Source organism: Aptenodytes patagonicus, chromosome 11 (assembly GCF_965638725.1).
Source record: "Aptenodytes patagonicus chromosome 11, bAptPat1.pri.cur, whole genome shotgun sequence".
Lineage (NCBI taxonomy): Eukaryota > Metazoa > Chordata > Aves > Sphenisciformes > Spheniscidae > Aptenodytes > Aptenodytes patagonicus.
This window is the reverse complement of record NC_134959.1, coordinates 1,434,812-1,454,285: the sequence shown is the minus strand read 5'-3', so window position 1 is coordinate 1,454,285 and position 19,474 is coordinate 1,434,812. Positions and strand designations below refer to the sequence as shown.

General features: G+C 46.9%; 1 protein-coding gene across 2 annotated transcripts in view; it reads right to left on the bottom strand.

Annotated features, from left to right (window-relative positions):
- FANCA (FA complementation group A) overlaps nt 1-19,474 on the bottom strand; it is a 37,955-nt gene that overhangs the window by 502 nt on the left and 17,979 nt on the right. For both annotated transcript variants that reach the window (XM_076348887.1, XM_076348888.1), the window contains exons 21-42: nt 18,919-18,995; nt 16,954-17,058; nt 16,114-16,256; nt 15,580-15,650; nt 14,030-14,129; nt 13,016-13,215; nt 12,465-12,561; nt 12,048-12,224; nt 10,906-10,979; nt 10,333-10,461; nt 9,768-9,834; nt 9,341-9,507; nt 8,641-8,746; nt 7,246-7,305; nt 6,782-6,886; nt 5,519-5,631; nt 4,557-4,698; nt 3,105-3,167; nt 1,811-1,916; nt 1,333-1,408; nt 826-952; nt 298-390 (exon numbers count right to left, since the gene is read on the bottom strand). In XM_076348887.1, the coding sequence (XP_076205002.1) occupies nt 298-390; nt 826-952; nt 1,333-1,408; nt 1,811-1,916; nt 3,105-3,167; nt 4,557-4,698; nt 5,519-5,631; nt 6,782-6,886; nt 7,246-7,305; nt 8,641-8,746; nt 9,341-9,507; nt 9,768-9,834; nt 10,333-10,461; nt 10,906-10,979; nt 12,048-12,224; nt 12,465-12,561; nt 13,016-13,215; nt 14,030-14,129; nt 15,580-15,650; nt 16,114-16,256; nt 16,954-17,058; nt 18,919-18,995 (2,398 nt within the window). The remainder of the gene's footprint in view (nt 1-297; nt 391-825; nt 953-1,332; nt 1,409-1,810; nt 1,917-3,104; nt 3,168-4,556; nt 4,699-5,518; nt 5,632-6,781; nt 6,887-7,245; nt 7,306-8,640; nt 8,747-9,340; nt 9,508-9,767; nt 9,835-10,332; nt 10,462-10,905; nt 10,980-12,047; nt 12,225-12,464; nt 12,562-13,015; nt 13,216-14,029; nt 14,130-15,579; nt 15,651-16,113; nt 16,257-16,953; nt 17,059-18,918; nt 18,996-19,474) is intronic.

The window sequence follows — 19,474 nt, the reverse complement described above, 5'->3', positions numbered from 1 at the left end:
GGCATTAAGGAAGCGGCGGGAGCGAGACTGCGTGAGGGCAGTGTTGTTGCCGAGAAAGATGCAGCCCGGGAGAGGGAGGATGTGGCTGTAGCACTGATTGAGCAGCAGGTGTCCTCCACCGCTCCCAAATGTGTTACGGAAAGGCAGCGTGTGTCAGGGGTTAAGCAGGCAGCACCAGTACAGGATCGGCGCGGCAAGGAAGGCTACGCACGCCGGCCCTGAGCAGCAGCAGCGCTCCCAGCTCTCACACACTTGGGAGGAGAGAAAAAAAAAAAACAACCAAAAACCTGAACGCACCGGTCGTATGTTTCCAAAGCTTTGGGCAGGGCATCGTGGGATCACACCGAGCAGGAACCGCCGGGCCGTGGAGATCACCTCCAAGGGATCCCCCTGGAGAACACGGAGAAGAGAGACACGGCCCGTCAAGGCCAAGCGCAATGTCACTTTCGGCTCTCAGTCCCTGCCTCCAAAAGCGAAACAGGAACCACTACATGGCACCTAGGGGCTATTCACAGGTTAAGCAGATCACTAGATCAGTGACGACCTTCACCCTGAGGTCCTGTGCAAGACAGTGGCGAGGCAGCTTAGGTTTCGGGCAGCAGCAGGACAGCAGCACCGGCAGCTTCTCTCAGCCCCAAGGTGCAAGCAAGCTGCCCGCAAAGGCAGCCGCACAAGCTACCTCTGCTCTGTACAGGAAGGCGGGAACAAGAGGGATGCTGCAAGTGGCAGGGGGAAGGGATAAAGAATGGGATGCACAGTTACAAGAGGGACAAAGAGAGACTGAGCTTCACTCACGTGCTCTGCGGGGTCTGGGCTTTGCCCCGCTTGATCAGACTGGGGCAGGTCTTTCCCTTCCACGAAGAGCCGAAGCAGCTGGATGTACAAATCGAGCGCCACGTAGAGGAAGGTCTGCTCTCGAGTGAGCAGCTCTTGGTGAAAGCACGGGGTGAGGCTAGAGGAGGTCACACACCGTGTCCGGTTAGCACCGGTTCCGTGGTAGACTCAAACGCATAAAGACGCAAGGCAAACGCAGCCGGTGCTGTTGCCGCTGTCTGTTTTACAAGTCCCATTGTGTGCAGGGCCACCCCACTGCCAGGAGCACGAAAGGCAGCCAGGGACGCTCCTGTTTGGAGCACAAAGCTGAAGGGAAACTTCTAGCAGAAGATACGGGGCTCCTTAAATAGCAATCCTGCCCTGATCAAGTATTCTCTCCTGCACAGCTCACCTACGGGCCAGCAGTACCGTTACCTCTGCACCAGCTGCTGTACGTGCAAACCCTCAGCCACATCATCCCTTGCGAACACCTCCCCTCTGAGCCCGGCAGGGCGTTACCTGTAGAATGCAACAGGCAAGAGCCGGACGTGACGGTCCGAGGCTGCGCTGCGCAGGACACGGTATTTTCTAGGGTCTGCAAGAGCCAGAGAGAAGCACTAAGCATCTGCGGTGGTCCTCACGCCACCTCGCGTACTTCCACAGCAGCACAGGGGCTGCACGGTTTCCTTCCAGCCCACAATAAACGCTAGTGCTTAGCTGTGGGGACCCCTGAGAGAAGCAAGCTGTCCCCTCTGAGGCTTTCTCTACCAGAGGGAACAATACTGAGTGTCAGTCGTTCCCGATCGTCAGCTGGGTCACCATACTGCAGGGTAGAAGCGGGATGTTCTCGGCTTTTACTCAAGCAAGTATTTTTCGTGCTGCTTACAGAGGCCCATCTGTTCCTTCTTACAGGTACATTCATTAATCAAAGAGGTGGGGCATGCCTGTCCAGCACCAAACCTCGCCTTTCCACCCCTTGGAGGCAGGACTCACTCACCTTTCTCTGCCGAATGGAAGAGAAGTGGCCAGGACGCTCCCCTCTCTTCCAGGTGTTGCAAGATCTCCAGGGACCATTCCAGAGACGTCTGAAAATCCACTCCTTCCTGGGCGTCAGAAAGGACAGGTCTAGTTTGTCTTAGGCTTTAGTTGCATCAAAGCAGAAAGGAACCCCTCGTAAGAGATCGTGTACACGAAGTGCTCTATTAAAGGACCTTTATGAATGTAGCCCAAGTCCTTCCCCTTGCCCGGCAGCCTGGATTCCCCCCGGGCAATCAGGCACCGGAGCGATGCAGTGCCTTCATCACCAAACCAGGCCGCGACAGGGCTCAGTTGAGAACGATTTGTGAGAGAGGGGGAAGTGGTCTCGATGAGCAACCGGCTCGTCACCAGCACGCTTCCCAGCAGTGCTCAGCACAGAGCCACTGCACGTCCTGCACCGACCCCACCCTGCTCCCCAGAGCAGGTTTTTTCCCCCTCTAACCCATCTAGTGACAGCGCGTCTTGGGATTGGTTTTGGTTTGGGTTGTTGGTTGGTTTTTTTTTTTACATTACTCATTTTACTTGGAATAACCTCCCAGATCTGTTTGCTCAAGATGGTTTTTTTCCCTCAATGGCTCTTCCTCCAGACTCTCCCCAAGGCAGACGATGAGACCAAATGATTATTTTTAACTTGAGTCTGCTCCCTGATCCAATCCGTTAGGTGACTACACAAACGGCTGCACTTCAAAGCTGAGAAGACAGCGAAGGGACAGAAACAAGCATTCCTAGGCAGGAGGATGCTTAGGGCAGACTGCTGCTGGAAGAAACTTGTCACCTTTGCTCCTTCATTTAATAGCGTTAAATCATTTGGAAACCAGCGTTCCTCCTCGCTGGGGACCCCTCCTCCTGTGAAATACCACGTGAATTCTCCTGTGAAATTCCAGCCTGAGGAAAAATGTCATCTAACAAATGGGAACTGCTACGCAAAAGCTAAGGGAGAGAGATGAGGTTCCTGCGCTACCTGGGAGGTGTAAAGTCTGAAAAGGGAACTGAAAATAGTAAGTCATTCATGAAGAGAAATAAAAGCTACTGTAGTGAAAGGGGAGATAACGTCAGTTAGAGGAAAATACAGGTTTAATCTGATAGGAACAGAAGGGCTTTCAGCAGGCTCTGTCTGGGATGTTGCTGATGCCCTCCTTCTGGCAGAACAAGCTACCAGCCTCCACGGCACCGGTACAAAGCATTTTTAGGCAGCAAACCAAGTGGATCAGACACATTTAGTGTCATGAGAATTCCCCCAGGGCTGAATTTACCTTTGGTGTTATTTTTGCTGAGATGAGATCCATGAGCGAGAAGAACAGGAGAGAAACAAGAAGCTGCAAGGAAAAGAGACTGCCTGTTAGTTATATCTGCGGTGGTGACTCAGAACTTGCACTTTCCAATCAGGAAATAACACTTCACAAAGCACGTTCCCAGGATGGACCTGGATGAACTACAAGCACTGCTGTTCCTTCCAGGTGAAGGCAGTGGGTTTGAAGAAGACAGACTGCAGCCTGACATCGTTCATTGCTTCTAAGGGTAAAGTCCACACTAAATTCACTGTTCTCGAAGCAAGGCTTGCTGCAAGTCAGACAACAGATGACAACTTCTTCCGCATACAGGGAAAACCGAGCGAGCTACCGCAGATGTAAACCTGGAGGAGAGCTCATGTCGGTCCACAGCCGGCATGCCACCAGCAGATGCTGTGCAGCCTCCCATCTCAGCAAGCGCATCGTAATCCTGCCCTGACACACGCTTGTTACGGCTTTTCTGGACCCCTACCACATCCCTTCCTGCCGCCCTCCTCCTATCTCAAGGCAGATTTTTGAGGTGAAAGCCGCTGTTATTCCACATGTACTAAATGCTCATATCAACTCAGTGACACCAGTTTCTGACTAGCAGCTTTTGGCTCTAGACCAGTATAAACGGTGGAGGAGTCAATCCCATAGCAGGAGGAGCTGCTACCGTAACTGCTGCCCGGAGCAATAAAACTTTAGAGTAAACAGCAAGGCACAGGTTCCGCTTCAACCCTATTTACCTGTGAATGTCTCAGTACAGGGACACTCCCCACACTGAGCTCCGGCCCCGGCTATCCCCGGAAGATCAACAAACAGAACTGCCAGGCAGCAGCCCGGCTTCCTCCTCAGCAGAGGACTTCAGAGAATTCCCGTGCACAGAGGGCACTGAGCATGGCGAAATGGAGGAGGCATTTCCTGGAACAGACTTGGGAGAACCCTCAGGAGGTCTGTTCCTGGGATTCCTACAGCACGTCTTCCCAGAGCCCTTACAATGCCTACACTCCTGTCTCAAACTTTCTGCGTCTCCTTAACCTCCCAGCCAAGATGCCTGAGCTAAAATCCACAAGGACTGCTCCTTTGTCGGAGGGAGGGGCGATCCTGGCACGCCAAGGATTGAGCTCTCAATCTCTGCAGCACCCTCTCCAGCTTCAGTTTTTAAAGCAGCTGTTTCATAGCCCTCCCCGACTTCACAGAGGAGCCAGTATCCGAGTTAAAAGTTTAAGTTTGGAACAACTTTGCCTCTAGGATAAGTATTTAGCAACTGGTAATTTACAGCTACGTTTTATCAATTGGCCACCAGCAAGATTTCACAACAGGGTTTGCCAGGGATTCAGCTGTATCTCAGGACAACCATTTCTCAGTTAAAGGCATTCTGCTTCTAGTTTTCAAGTGTAGGGAAGAGCAGACATTTAAAATGCACCGTCTTGCCTGCTCTGTGTCAGTCCCCAGCCTCTTCAGTGCACTTCTCTCTCGTCCGCATGGTGACGGCTGTTGAAGAGTACAATGGAGGAAGGCAGCCAAAATCCAAGGAGGGCCGGAGAGCGGGAAAACCGCTCCTGAAGAAAGGAAGCTAGGAAACGAAACCAGCACGTCATGGTTTTGGAGGGAAAAAATAAAATTAAAAAAAGAAAAAAAAAAATCACAGCCGTGAATGAGGAGGAAGTCAGGGGCTGGGCAAAGGGTGCAGGTTTGTGATTGGGACAAAAAAAATTCTCTTTTTTTTTTTCCCCTCCTGCAGTTGGATGCTACATGGAGACAGTTTAAAAAAGAAAAGTCTAGAAAGAGGCAGCAGCATTCCCAAATCTCTTTCATCAGAGGTTGGACAGGTAGTTAACTGTATACACCACTATGGCTAATGTGATTATTACGTTCAATAACCTGCAAGGAGATTCTTATACTAAATTCCCAGCTTTTGGAGAAAAGTTGCAGGACGCTGAACAGACCAGCGTAACAACAGGTAAAGAAGGAAGCATACAGCAGAGAAGCAGTCAGCAGCTTCAGGAGATCAGAGATTCACCAAATCCAGGGAGCAAAGGGTGCGGCAGCTTAAGCAAGTGACTCAACACTGTGCTAAAGACTATTTCCAGTGTTTGTCTAACAAGGACTCTGCCTTCCAGTCTCCTCTAAAAAGATTCTCTTTTCCTTATGGTGAAACACTCTGACCCATATTACACAGAAGGCCAGACTAAATAATTATAATGACCCATTTTGAGTTTAAACTCTACAAAGGCATCTGTATATAGCTGTCCTACAAGCCTCAGTCCACGTTAGCATTTCATCCTGCCTGCTGAAACCCAGCCTGCCTCAGAGAACAGGCATCCTGGGCGCTGATCCCTCCGCGAGCAGGTTCTCCTGCCTGCAGATCCACGCTCGGTTCCTCGCACACACACCTGGTAGCTGAGGACTGCCATTCCCTCAGTCTTTCCAGTTCTTCTGCAAGCGGAGCCCCGAAGAGTCTCTTCCACTGAGAGCAAAGTACTGGCTCCAGCCTCGGCCACCAAAGCTAGGAAGAAAGACAGAAGTCAGCAGCATTAGTGGTGGTGTACTTAGTAGTTGTTTGCAGTCAGGTATGCACGCTACCTCAGCCCGGTACTCAGAGAAAGGGTCCCCTCCTCGCCCTGTAATGAAAAAGTCCAAGTTGTACATACACACATAATAAACATGAGAAGTTGATTCTACAGAAGAGCAGCCAAGGTGGTGGAGGGTCTAGAGCACAAGTCCTGTGAGGAGCGGCTGAGGGAACTGGGGTTGTTCAGCCTGGAGAAGAGGAGGCTCAGGGGAGACCTTATCGCGCTCTACAACTACCTGAAAGGAGGCTGTAGTGAGGGGGGTGTCGGTCTCCTCTCCCAAGCGATAGAACGAGAGGAAACGGCCTCAAGCTGCGCCAGGGGAGGTTTAGATTGGACATGAGGAAAAAAATTTCTTCACCGAAAGGGTTGTCAAGCATCGGAACAGGCTGCCCAGGGAAGCAGCAGAGTCACCAGCCCTGGAGATATTTAAAAGACATGTAGACGTGGTGCTCAGGGACGTGGTTTAGTGGTGGACTTGGCAGTGCTGGGTTAACGGTTGGACTCGATGATCTTAAAGGTCTTTTCCAACCTAAACGATTCTATGATTCTAAGTTTCACATTCTGGAAATGCAAAGAGGGTCATTTGTGACCGTGTTCATACCACAGTTCATACCACCTCCTCTAGCAGGACCACTCATGGTAAAGGAACTGTTCCGCAGAGGTGACGTACATGCTTACCACATGCAACAAAAACACGTATCCCCATGTAAAACGGTGCATGAAGAGTTACGCACAGGAGAGAGGAAAAAAGAAAAAAATCTGTGCTTTATGGACTTTTTGGTTGCTTGGCATGTAACAACCAGCCCCTCTGTAGCGCATCTGAAACCAAGACAAGTCTCCCAGCTTCTCACCCTTAAACAGCCTCTGTTCCACTTCTGTAGCGACACTCCAAAGACAAGGTTGCACGCCCAGAGCTGCGATCAGCGATACCAAGGGTTCTAAAACTCTCTGCAATTTCCCAAAGGCGTTGAGAGTTACTACCCCCACACTTCACAGTTTATATTAAATGAAGTTTAAAACAAACGCTCTGAACCGATACTGAATTTTCATCGAGCACTCTTAAGATGAAATATGAACAGTTACCACTGCAGAGAAGAGCATAACGGGACATTTGGTTTGACATGCTGTTAGAACATCATTGACCCCTTCTGCTGAGTCCTCGCAGTCCAAGCTGGCATTAAGCAGGCCCTGGAAGAGGATAAGTTACAAGATGACTACACACATATGTCTTTGCTGCTTTGGAGTACCTCACCAAGCCATGTGTAAACTAATCAAAGATAACTGTAGGGGTCAGCATGGCCCAGCAGAAGAAACGTGTGCCCAACAGCTTCTCCTTCCCCCACCAGCTTTGCTGTATTGTATTAAAATTAATCTCTACCACTACCTCCTCCGGCTACTTCTCTTCACTTTCCTGGATTACTGCTCTTCTTTTTGGAATTTACACCAACAATTCTCAAAACAAGGGTACAAATAGCACATCTCATTGCTAAGAATAGCATATAGTCAGGTATCCTGGTAAAGAAACGTCTACTCCGGCTAGCAGTTACCCTGAAGAAGTGAGCGGTGATGTCGTAGGAGAGCGCATACCCTCTGGAACAGACATTCTTCTGTGGGGAGACAAGGAGAGGGGAAAAAAAAAAAAAAATCATTCCTTCCCTTTTGAATTCCAATTTTCTTTAAACATTTTGGGTGTCTGGCACAACAGGACTCAGATAACGCAAAATCACCCTGTGAGATCCCGAGTATCGGTTCAGAACGCAGAAGCTTCGTTTCTATATAAAGCAACACCACTGACCAGGCAGCGCTTTACAGTCCCAGCACGAGAAAGCAAATCAGACGGCCCTGCTTACCACGTGGTGTGGGTGGCTGAGGCAGTTTGATTAACAGTCTTGGAATGAATGGAGGTTTCTGGCTGTGCCTAATACGACAGTGCAGGAGGGCTTGAAAAGGTCATCAATCAGGATGAATAAATAGAAACGATAGCTATCCTCGGAGCATGAAACAGTGCTCTGAGGGACCTGCGAGTCAACTGATCGGCGCCCAGGAAGCCGCAGGGATGTTTCTGAATGTTTCTCTAGTGTACATAACACAGGAGGATGAGCAGGATCTCACTCTACACTCAGCAAATCAGTTTCACGCTCTGGCATGACAGAGAAATCGGAGAAGAGCTCATGCTCAGTCCCTTACTTCTAGGCCTCCACGGGAACACTGCAGGTTTCTCTCTAACCCACTGTCAACAAACGAAGAGCAGGTGGCACAGAAGGACGACGCATCCGCACGAGAGCGCACCCCCAAGGCTGCTGCACGTGCGTGCGCACCACACATACCTTGTCACGAACAACGCGACTGGAAAGAACACTCCTACTGCTCGAGAACTGGCCAAGCCACTACCAGGCTACTCTGCGATCACCCACTGGTGATTTTACCCCTGGACTGTGCACGCCCAGCTCCAACCACTGATATGCTGGCTGGCCCCACCCCAGATTTGCCTACACTGTTTCCCAAGGATTCTCTCTCAATAGCGTAAAACGCCACCACGATTCCAAATGAACGAACCCAAAAGTCACCCTACAGCAGACAGTGCGGAGGGGACCCCTGCAGAGCTAGGGCCTGGAAAGTCTCGAGCATAATGAGTTGAATTATGCTCAGGCTGCCCAGGGAAGTGGTTGAGTCCCCATCCCTGGAGGTATTTAAAAGACGTGTAGATGAGGCACTTAGGGACATGGTTTAGTGGGCATGGTGGTGTTGGGTCGATGGTTGCACTCGATGATCTTAGAGGTCTTTTCCAACCTCTATGATTCTATGAATCTCCCTACATTCTGACATAAGCTAAGTTTGTCTCAATTTTGGCTGCATTTTAACCCCTGTCCTAAACCCAAGCTTAAGGTCTTTATCTAGAGCATTCACCAACGAGAAATTATCGTTTGGCTAACGACACATACCAGCTCCGAGTTTACAAAACGAAAAAAGTCTTCACAGTCCAGCGTTGTTTTCTTTCCTTTTCGACAAGTCAAGATCAGAGCGGACGCAGGGAGCCCTACCAGAATCCTTAGGCAGGGAAGAATCAAAACAAAATTGAGGTTACCGTCAAGAAGAGAATCAGACGCCACACTCGGGGCACGTGCCTTCGATATTCAGGGGAGTTTGAGAGTGTGTCAAATGTGAGAGATCTCAAACACGTTGACAGAAACTGCACAAGGAATTTTTCCAGTTGCCCAGAAAGAAACCTGCATTTCAATGAGGTATACACACCACTTTCAAAGATACTATCAATGGCTCACAAATGGAAACGCACACCTAGATTACAGCAGCAAATAGAGTAATTTAACGATGGGTAACACAAGTGGTGGCATTAAGAGTGTTGCTGGCTGTAAACTGAGCCCATGAAGATGTGTGGTCTTTGAAATCCAGTCTACTGGCAGGGGCAACTCGTAGCCCAAGATGGCACACTGAAACGCAGCTAAGTCACGTGGGTACCAGGGAATAAATCTCTCTTGCGTAATTGTTACCGCGACATATAGCGTCATTTTCATTTGCTGTGGAATCACAGGGGAGGCTACCCAACCGCGCGGGTACACGCCGCAATTGCTTTGAACGACAGTTTTGTTCGAGGCGTTCCCAGCCCTTCAGATCTGCATTTACCTTCTGTGCAGCAGCAGCTCCTGCTGCCTCCATAACTGCTCACCCAGAGCAGAGCCATGATTTCTGTCTTTCAACCTCTCCTGGAGAATCTCAAACAGGCAGTGTCTCTGGGCATCCAAGCAGCCAGAAAGCAACTTTCGCCTGCACCCCAGCTCCAGTACCATCTCCTAAACGGGGAGGGGGCAGGGGGGGAAAAACAGTGTTTGTCAGGGCTACACACTAGTTTGCATTCAAATCCTCTATGTTTCTCTGAAGTAATACAAAGAGATCAAGAAGAAAAATATCTCTCTCCCCATTTCCATGCCACTGCTCACATCTGAGAACCGAATGTCAGCCTTATACACACTGAGGTATTAGAAAAATACTTTGACCGGTCAAATTCAAGGATTGAACATACAGATAGATACACATCAAAGTCTGAAATCACCTGCAGCTTGCAGAGAATATCGGGATTGACTGACATCTTTGATTGGCCACAGCTACCCAGGTCCGACCTGAAATTAAGAGACACACCAGGTAACTAACCCTGTTAGCCCAGGAGGGTAACACAATTCAATTAAAGTCAAATGGCTTCAGATGAACATAAAGCTCTAACATTAATGTTCCTTAAATAAGCTGTAGGTGAGACAGCAACTCCCCTCTAAACCTCCCTCCTTATTTTCTAGCTTCAGCCACTTCCTCAGGGGCATTAATGCTTGTCTGGCCAAACAAATCTAAATACAAATTCAACTTAAAACAGACAGACAGACTAGGGACTACCTGTGACTGCAACCCCAGACCTCTGTCACCTAAAGCAAGATTCTTATGCAAAGACTGGCGAGTCATGCAGAGCCACCTCCCAGCTTTCACAGCCAGCCAGACCTGTGAGAAGGGAATCGCTTCCACTCAAGGAAACCCAACCCCATGTAAGGCACAAGCTCACAGCTCCTAGCTTGCAAGGTCATTAGCAGAACCGTCGCTTCTGCAGAAATGCAAGTCATGATACAGAATACCTTTGCGAGGAATCCAGAATGGTGTTGATAATAACGCCACAGGCCTTCTCCAGGTCTCCGTCGCAGCCACCAGAAGCAGAAGGTGCAGGAAGATACCACTGATAGATGGCCCAATAATGGAAATCCTGTCTGCAATATTGAAAAGGAGAATTAGGAAATCTATCACGGCATTTTAACGGTGCCCTTCCCTTGATGTAAGAGGAAGTTCACGCACCAAGTGGAATGACAGATAAAAGCACCCATATATGTACAGATATAAAAAGAGTCATCCACCAGACACCACATGTCCTGATGTCAGCCGTCTCTTGCTTCCGGAAACGGGGAGGTTTTGTGAAAAGTTATTTGGGAGGACTGCACATGCAGGCCAGAGGTTATCTCGGTGAACTTCCTCAAGTGAAAACACACGCCTCGTTCTAGCATTGCTTGAACTCTGGACAAACCGTAGCAGTCAACAGGCATTTGTGTCCCGCAGCAGCTTGTTTATTTGCTTCCTGATCTTCGATGCTTTGTCCTAATTCGGGTGGGAAAGGCTCTTGAACTATTCCCTTTGCAACAGAGCCCCTCTGCACTTACCTTTCCCAAGCAGAGAGAATATCCTTTTCAGGGTACACTTCCAGCTCCAACAGCAGCCACTCCCTGAAAGACAACTGGGAAAAGCAACGATTCAGGTAAGAGGGCAGACCAGCAAGGCAAGTAACTTGTGCAGAACAGCCACCTTCTTCCCAGCATAAAAGCCACCTTCACCCACACCCAGACACAACTCCGTGCAGATTAAGAGATATGAATCAGAGGAGACATCAACCCAAGGAAGTTCCTGCACTGTTTCCCTTGCAAGAAATCTAAACTAAAACCCCACTGGCATTCTAAAATTTACTAAAAGCAAGCCTATAAAGCATCTCTCGCACACACCCACCCACACCCCTTTGACATTTCCAAACAAGCTCATCTTGTTGAAGTCTAGATACCAGAATGAACGTATGTTATTAGAAATAAATGCTAAAATGAACAAAGCACCATAGTCAGACAGACTGGTATAAGCATCAAAGAAAGGTTATAATGCAAAGGTATTTTAGCCTTGTACATCAAGCTAGCCAAGCACAAGGAGTCATTCTAGTAACGTGACAGACTCCTCTGCACAAAGACAAACTGGTTTTATATGAACTAGGTTAAAAAAAGAAATCCTGTCAAGTCAGACACATCGCAAGGATGGTATAAAGAGAACAGCTGAGATGTTAACCTGCTTCATAGCACGGCAGAGCCGAACAATCCAAGATACACAGGTCGTTGAGAAGAACACTGACATTTAGACAAAGCACCAAAAAAAGCAAGCGAGTATTTTCAGTTATTGACTCACCATCACTTCATAGACAGTACACGGTCTTAGGAAGCTGAGGTTATGGACAGCCCTTTTCTCTACAGTTCCTGATCATTTTCTTACTGATATGGTACACCTTGTCAAGCTTTCTGCTTTTGCAATAAGCAGGACACAAAAGCTTTACCTCTAGTTTTCTATTTCTGCCTTATCATCACCATCGAAATCTACAAACAACATTGAGCACATAACCTAGCGCACGTGGTATCTTCAGCTGTCAGACCAACTTTTCAGGCATTAAGTTTTTACAAGAAGCATTTTATCGCCAATAAGGAAATTGCGAAGAGCAGATCTGAAAAACGAGAATTACGGCGTGAACTTAAGTCATGGAAAAGATTTATACCTGGAATGCTTTTTCCTTCAAGAGCTCTTGAAAGCATGCTTGCTTCCATAAACAGAGGCTGGCTCTTTTGTAGTTCAGAGAGGGGCATGACAGGGAACTCCAGATTAGGTCAGTTTTAGCCTCCTCGCACAGGATTCCGCGAGCTTCCAAGCACAGCCGTGGCACGATGTACTGCAGCTAGAACAAAGGCATAAAACCCCTGCACATTTCCATCACACAAAAAAGGTCCAGTGCAACCTCTGGTTGTGCGAAGCTGCCAAACAAGCAGATACACTAGACTGTAAGATGGGAGGGTACAAAGATGCATTTTTATATAGTTTTCTTTGTACAAGTTACAGCTGCACAGGAGTCTGCAGTGGGAAATGGAACTGAGACTGATCTTTCTCATAGGTAATAGCAGAACTTTTTTCCTTTTACCTTTTTAACAAGGCTAGGAGGAAGCACGGCGCACAAATCTTCACGAGGATAGGATGAAAACTTGCACATAAGATAAGATGCCGCTGCAGTGCAAAACCTGATAGAGAAAAAGAACGAACTCCGTTACCTGGTTGGTTCAATCATATCTTTTCCCACTCACGGAAGTCCAAAGTCAAAACAAAGACTGAGCGTTAAAAATGCTTTTAACCAACGTGTCCCAAACCTATTTGCTTTTGGGACCACTTCTTTTTATGTGTTCCCAACCCCAACTATATTAATGGCACCAATTTCAGAACCAGAGACTAAACTAAAACCTTTGACAGCATCCAGTCAGTCCTTTCTCCAGCAGGCAGTACAACCATCAGGATGCCATTTCACACGGGACCACCATCAGCCTGTTTCTCTGTGTAGCGCCTCTGTGCAGCAGAATCGCCTACGTACGCTCTGGAAATCCTCCGCAGGAACACGGGAGCTTTACCAGCACCCCTCCTGTGGCAAATCTTAAACCCATCGCCTGGAGAAGCAAGGACATGTTGGATGCATGGTCTCACCTCATGCAGAAGGCAAACGACTCTTCCGTCCTGCACACCAGCAAGCAGTTCCAGTACTCAGAAACGGAAAGGACGCTTTCAGGAACGGGCTGAGAAATCCCCAAATTGGCTTCCACTTCAGGAATTAAAGCTCTGGATTCACTTAAGTGGATCACGAAAGCTGCTAGTCCTAAAATATGAGCATCATTCAGGGAAGGACCCTGCAAGCCAAACATAAGTAAAGAACTGAAGAGAGAAAGACATTTCATTTGTAACAAAACAACCTTTCTCGGAAAAAAAACCTCAGAATTAATCAAGTACCAGAACATTGCTTCTACCCATTGACTAATTAGTGCAGCAATATCAATTTAGCAGATGAGAGGCACCAGTTACATTAAACATGTTCTTCCTTCCTTGAAATTGTGCAGCTATCTTTGGTCAACCTGCAGCAAGATTTGTACGTTTCTGTAACACAGTAACTTGAAGCAACTAGCTGTAAATTCAGCCCAGCCAAATTTGAGACTCTCAAGGCTTTTTAGCTTCTAATCTAGTCTATCAGCCTTTTAACTTCACCCTTGCAATATCACAGGGTAAAGGAAATAAACCCAACAGTTCTTCAAGAGAAAACCATAAACTGCTGCACCCCAGATTTGGGGGGGTCTTACTGTTATTTTTAAAAGGGGTGTACGACTGAATTATTCAGCGTAGAAGCTTAGGAATTAAGCATTCTACTATTTTTCTTTTGGCTCTGTTCATAAACTTACTTATTTTAGCTTCTGTTAAAATGTATCTCAGAATGCATTAACCTTCTACAGTAGTACTTCTGTAGGAAGACGTTCAGCTCACATTCCTGAGAGCAAGTCCATACTACTTGACCAAAATGAGATTTTTTTTTTTTTTTTTTTGGAAGCTTGGAAACTAGTGAAGTCCCTCCACAGTGCAGTCCAGACAGGTACATGCCCTACAGCTCAGGAAATAGAGGTAGGACAGTCTTTAGCACACTATGACCATATGCTTCTTGGTTGGAAAACTAACCTGATGATAAATAAGCTGGCAGAGCCTGCCCAGAAGCGCAGGTAAGAGATTCCTGTGTCCACACATCATCTTCACGAACAAGGAGAGACATGGTCCCTGCCTGCAGAAGGTAAAAACCACATGCTCATTTTACTGCTTCTTTTTATCCCCAATACAGGAAAAGGTATTTAAAAATGCTTAAACACACTGAACCTGAGCCACAGTTGTCTGTAAATACAGGACAATTATCATCCCATTTATAGGCTCAAAGGAAGTGTCACTTTTGGAGTATCTGAACAGAGGACCCCTACAGAAACGTGAACTCCACCAGTGCCCTGCCTCAAATACTTGATAATATATAGTTAAAGAGGTGTTCTGAGATGACAGCAAGGAGAGGAGGAAGCTGCCTGGGGCAGAGTCAGCTTTTTTCAGACAGAGAGCACAAGGTAAACAGAGGCAGAGCAATAAATGGGATCAAAAAACAAAGCAAGAGCAAAAAGGAATTAATATGACAAGGTCCTGTCGCAAAGCGGAGGAAGGGAGGGAGGGAGGGACTTTCCCACCCAGCTGACAGGAAAAAACCATCCTCAGAGGGGATTGGATGGGGAGTTGGGTTTAGAAACAATTTCCTGGGACGCTCTTGTTTACCACAGCTACTTTTCAACACAGGTTTTCAATACAGATTCACCTGCTCCAGGGCGAAACAGTGTAAAAGAGAGGGAAAGATGCACGCTGCACCCCAGAGAGGCAGCCACCTAGTTCGGTACTATCGGCAGCTGGGATCACAGGCAGCTTGTCAGTACATTGTTGTTTTCCAACAAAGCCATTTTCCACTGAGATGTTGACCACAATGTTTACAGACTTCTGTTACATCATGAAGGAGATGGCGTTAACAGAGTCCTTCCAGCGGTGGAGGAGTGCTACCTCTCCCTTCTCATACGGGCCAGAATCAAACTGCGTCACTTCCAGGGGGAAGAGGGGACGGGAGGCAGAGAGAAGGTATATCATGCTGCTCTTCTTGTGCCTGCAGCTTTAGGCTTCATGCCTCACTCATTTCGTATTAGATATGGCATCAGGGATGAAGGCTGAGGTGCCTGGATCTGCAAAAGCACTGAACGTGCCAAAAAGACACCCCGAAGATACATCGGTGCTCGCTGTCAAAAGACAAGCGTTGTCCTCTCCTGATCTGTAGTGTCAGCCAGCAAGTAATTCCTGGACAAAGAGAATTTGCTTCATTCCCCATCCCCCACCATTGAGCTGAAAACGCCAGCCTGAGCACGTAGTATTTGCGCAAAGTTTTTATATGTTGTCGCAGAGCACAAAGCAGAGCCAAATGCCGCTTTTTTCTGAAGAGGTCAGTAACAACAGAGGAGAAACACGTTTTATTTACACATATACATCAAAGCGCATTAGTTCTTAGGTTACAGAAACCCAGAATAAAGCAGCCTGCCATTGCCAGCCTGGCACAGTGGGTATGAACAACCAGAAGTCCCTCCTCGCCCCTAGACAAATGTTGGAATTCTAGCGTATGAACCAGTTTCGATTTCCCTACTCTTTTACTCGCAGCTTACCTGTCGGGAGGGTTAAAATAGGAAGCAGCTATTAGGTTTTGGCAGAATGATGTCAGCAGAAGATCAACAACCTGGAATAAGAGACACACTGCTAATTCCTACTTGTCGGGCTTGATATCTAGATCTAGTTTTGTGCTGCCTATATATTATGTTTCCTGACATTAAAGCAAAGACAAATTGGTTAATGACATTCACTGCAAGTTGTACAGATCCACTGGCACCGAGATGGAAAGTTAAGCCCGTAACAGCCCAGGAATGATCCCAGCACACAACAAATATCTAGACAAGCCTGGTGAAGAAAGCCTAGCTCATCACAGGATTGCTCCAATAGAATATATCTCTAGATCTCGCCACCGGACACCCAGCAACTTCCAGGAGGTTAAAACATATGAATAGCCTGTGCACAGGGTAGACAAAAGGAGAAGTGTATTTCCTGTCCTCCACAGACAAAGCAACCTTTCACACGTACTACCCAGATGCGTTTTTACCTACTCAACCCCGCTTGTTTCTGACCCCAAGCCAGAGGGTACCCACACTCTGATGGCAGGGTTCCAGCCTGGGGGCAGAAACGTCAACTTGGATTGGAGAATTCAAAGGAGCAGCTTCATTCTCATCACTGCTGTGACCCAAGACGCTTGCGAGTCTGTCAGAAATCACTGCAATCTGTGCTGGCACATCTGCAGGAAGGTAACAGGAGAAGAGGAGAACCAGGACAGAAGGCATGAAAGATTTACAACTCCACATAGCAGGAAGAAGAACAAGTGAAATATATACTCTAATTGATCAGAGCCCAAAGTATGTTATGAAAAGCCTTAATGAGCAAAAAATGTTAGCTGGAACACAGTGGTCATCATCTTCATTTTCGAAGACAGCATTATATTCCCCCAGTACTATTACCAACACACATCAAGAATAGTTTTTCACACCAGAAAGGACACAGCCTTCAAAAGGGGGCCAAAGTCACCAGGCGAGCCCCAGGAACGGGGCTGCCCGTCTTGGCAAAGATCGGTGCGGTACCGAGCGGTCATCACAAAGATGGAGACCTGAAGTTCCAAACTCAAGCATGGGAAATATGACAGACATTTTTTTTATATATATATATATATATATATATATATATACATACATATATATATATTATATATATATATATACATATATATATATTATATATATATATATACATACATACACACACACACACACATATATATTTTCATAGCTGGAAGGATTATACAGATCTGAAAGATTACCATCTTCAGGTACCAGCGGCAAGTAACTACTGCTATTGCTTTGGCTAGCATTAGCCACATTTTATTAACGCAGCTTTTGTAACAGTCAGTTATGGGTAGTTATAATTGCCTTCCTGCATACCTTCATGTTTAGCCTGGTCCACAATCAGCAGCCTTAGTTCAGACAGTTCAGCCTTCAGCTGCTCAACAGGCTCTTCGGAATGGCTGGTCTCTACTTTTGATTCATCTGGACAAGCAAGAGAGAAATGCAACACATTACCCTTACCTTTGTGCACTACATCAGTTCATAAAACGCATTCAGCAATCTCTGCATACGTTTTCTGTAAAAGTATTTACTTTTCTGTAAGCTATAACAGATCCCCAAACTGTCAATCTGCCACATATACGGCTTTGGTTTTACATTTGAAATGTGCTATTTGATTAATCATTTATGAGTTTATGCCTAGTTGCAGAAAGGAATTAAGTTTTTAAAGACGAGGCAAAAGAGTTCTCCTTTCAGAGTTTCCTTCCTACTTGCTTTAGCTCTCTGCCCCTCACAGAAACATCTGCTGTCCTCAAAAGGCTGGAACCAGTCTCAAAACACAGAGACAGACGTTACAGCGTGAATACCACGTCATCAGCTTCTCCTCAAGCCCAACACCATGCAACGTCTCCAGATGCTATGTGCTACTCTATTTTGGTTTTTGTTTAAAAGAAGAAATAAAAGGAAATTCCTTTTACCACTAGAAAGAGAGTGCCACCAGCAACAAGCTGCCACAGCGCAGCCCCAAAAACCACCCAGTACAGTTTGTTAGATGGGAACAGTGTCTCATACACTCAATCGTGAACAAGAGAAGTAAATAACAAGGTTAAAATTAATACTTGTTATAAACACACTGTAAAGCAACAAGGTATTAGGAGACTGCCACCTTTTTGTGCAAGAGTGAGCACTAACGAACAGGGCAGGCTTAGAGCTGACCGATACTCTGTCCTGCCCTAAGTCCAGCCCCTGTGCAAGAGCCCCAGGGACGGATTAGGATGCAGGGGATGGCAGGGGACACAGATCAGGCCTATTCAGGATGCAGGGGACGTGGCTCAGGCTGTGCCACTAGAGGTCACTGGCAATTCAAGGACTCCTGCAAAGCTCTGGCTGCCCGTCGGGATCCTGCTGATCCCGGCACGAAGGGATCCTTCATCCCTGCCGGTTGCCAGGACAACCTCCGCAGCCAGACTGCTGCACATCTGCGGTTCACCGGGACTGCTTTGTCACGCCTCTCCAGCTACGGCATCTCCAGAGAGCTTCAAACGCCCAGTGTGCCCCGAGCGGGAGTCAATTATGGACTCGTCTCTATACACATCGAGTACGCTTATCTCCACCACGCTCTGGGAATGATCTCTGCTCACCAGCCTGACCTTTTCATTTCGTATAAGCCTGTGGTGAGGATGTTGCCCATTTTAAGATGCATTTGAAACACCCACTTGCTGAAAGAGATAGGAGAGCTCATTAAATATCTATTACACTGACACACACCGCACCAGCAATGTGGCTACAGTGATGGGACACGAAATTAGTGGGGCCTTCCCACCCAAACGCATGTAAACTCCGCGCTGCAATCCCTTTACCGCTGGCTCCGTTCCTAGCCCCTCCTGTTTCCCCAGATCTCAGTCACCCACAGTAAACCATTCTTAAAAGGGGATGATGGTGAGTTCAGACAGCACAAGTGCCATTACGCAAGGGATCAACACAGCGGGTTCACACCCCAAGCTAGCCGGAGCTGAGAAGCGTTCGAGCTGCAAACGCTGATTCACGTAGATGTATTTGAGCTAGATTTAAATCAGCTAGCTCAGGCATCATTTGCAGCCTCAGCACAGCACAGAGCTCCACACGGACTGCAAAAATCCCACCCAAGCAGGACAGGCAGAGAACGTCGTTACGAGAGTAACTATTTAATACCTCAGTAAGACATAAAGAACACACACGTCTTTACATACAGATTAAAGACCTAATCAGCCGTCACTTTTTGAAAACTTTCAATTCAGGAGGGCATCAATGGAAATATTAACTTTTCTTCAAACTGATCCATAAGTAAATGTTACATTTTTTTACCTTGTAAGATCTTCTCTTTCATAGCACGACAGGATTGCACGTATGTGGAGTACAAGTTTGAGGGTATTTTATCAGCTCTATAATAACAAAAAATTTTAAAAAAGACATTTATTATATCACGTAACCACATTCAAACTTCAGCTTTATTAAACATAAACAACAGCTACGCTATGAAATGTAATTACAGAGGCTCCAAAGCATACAGAGCATCTGAAGCATTTCTTTAATCATCATCTGACACGAGGGCCAGAAATTTATATCCAAGGCTTTCATAGCAAGTATTACACACGTGTAACACACACTACACAAAAACAATACTATATATATTATTAATGCATGCATTAATACCTATGTCATATATAGTACGTGTCTAAGATCACATAAGAGTAAGTTATGTGACATGCAGTATTCACACATCTAAAACGCTGATGTTCCTGGTGAAATTTTACATTCAGCAGTGTCCTCCCAAGTTTGCATAAAAATATATCTGGCCTGCAGTCAGAGGGCTGCGTGGGGACGACTTCTAGATAATGATTTTAGAGTGGCTAGAGGACTA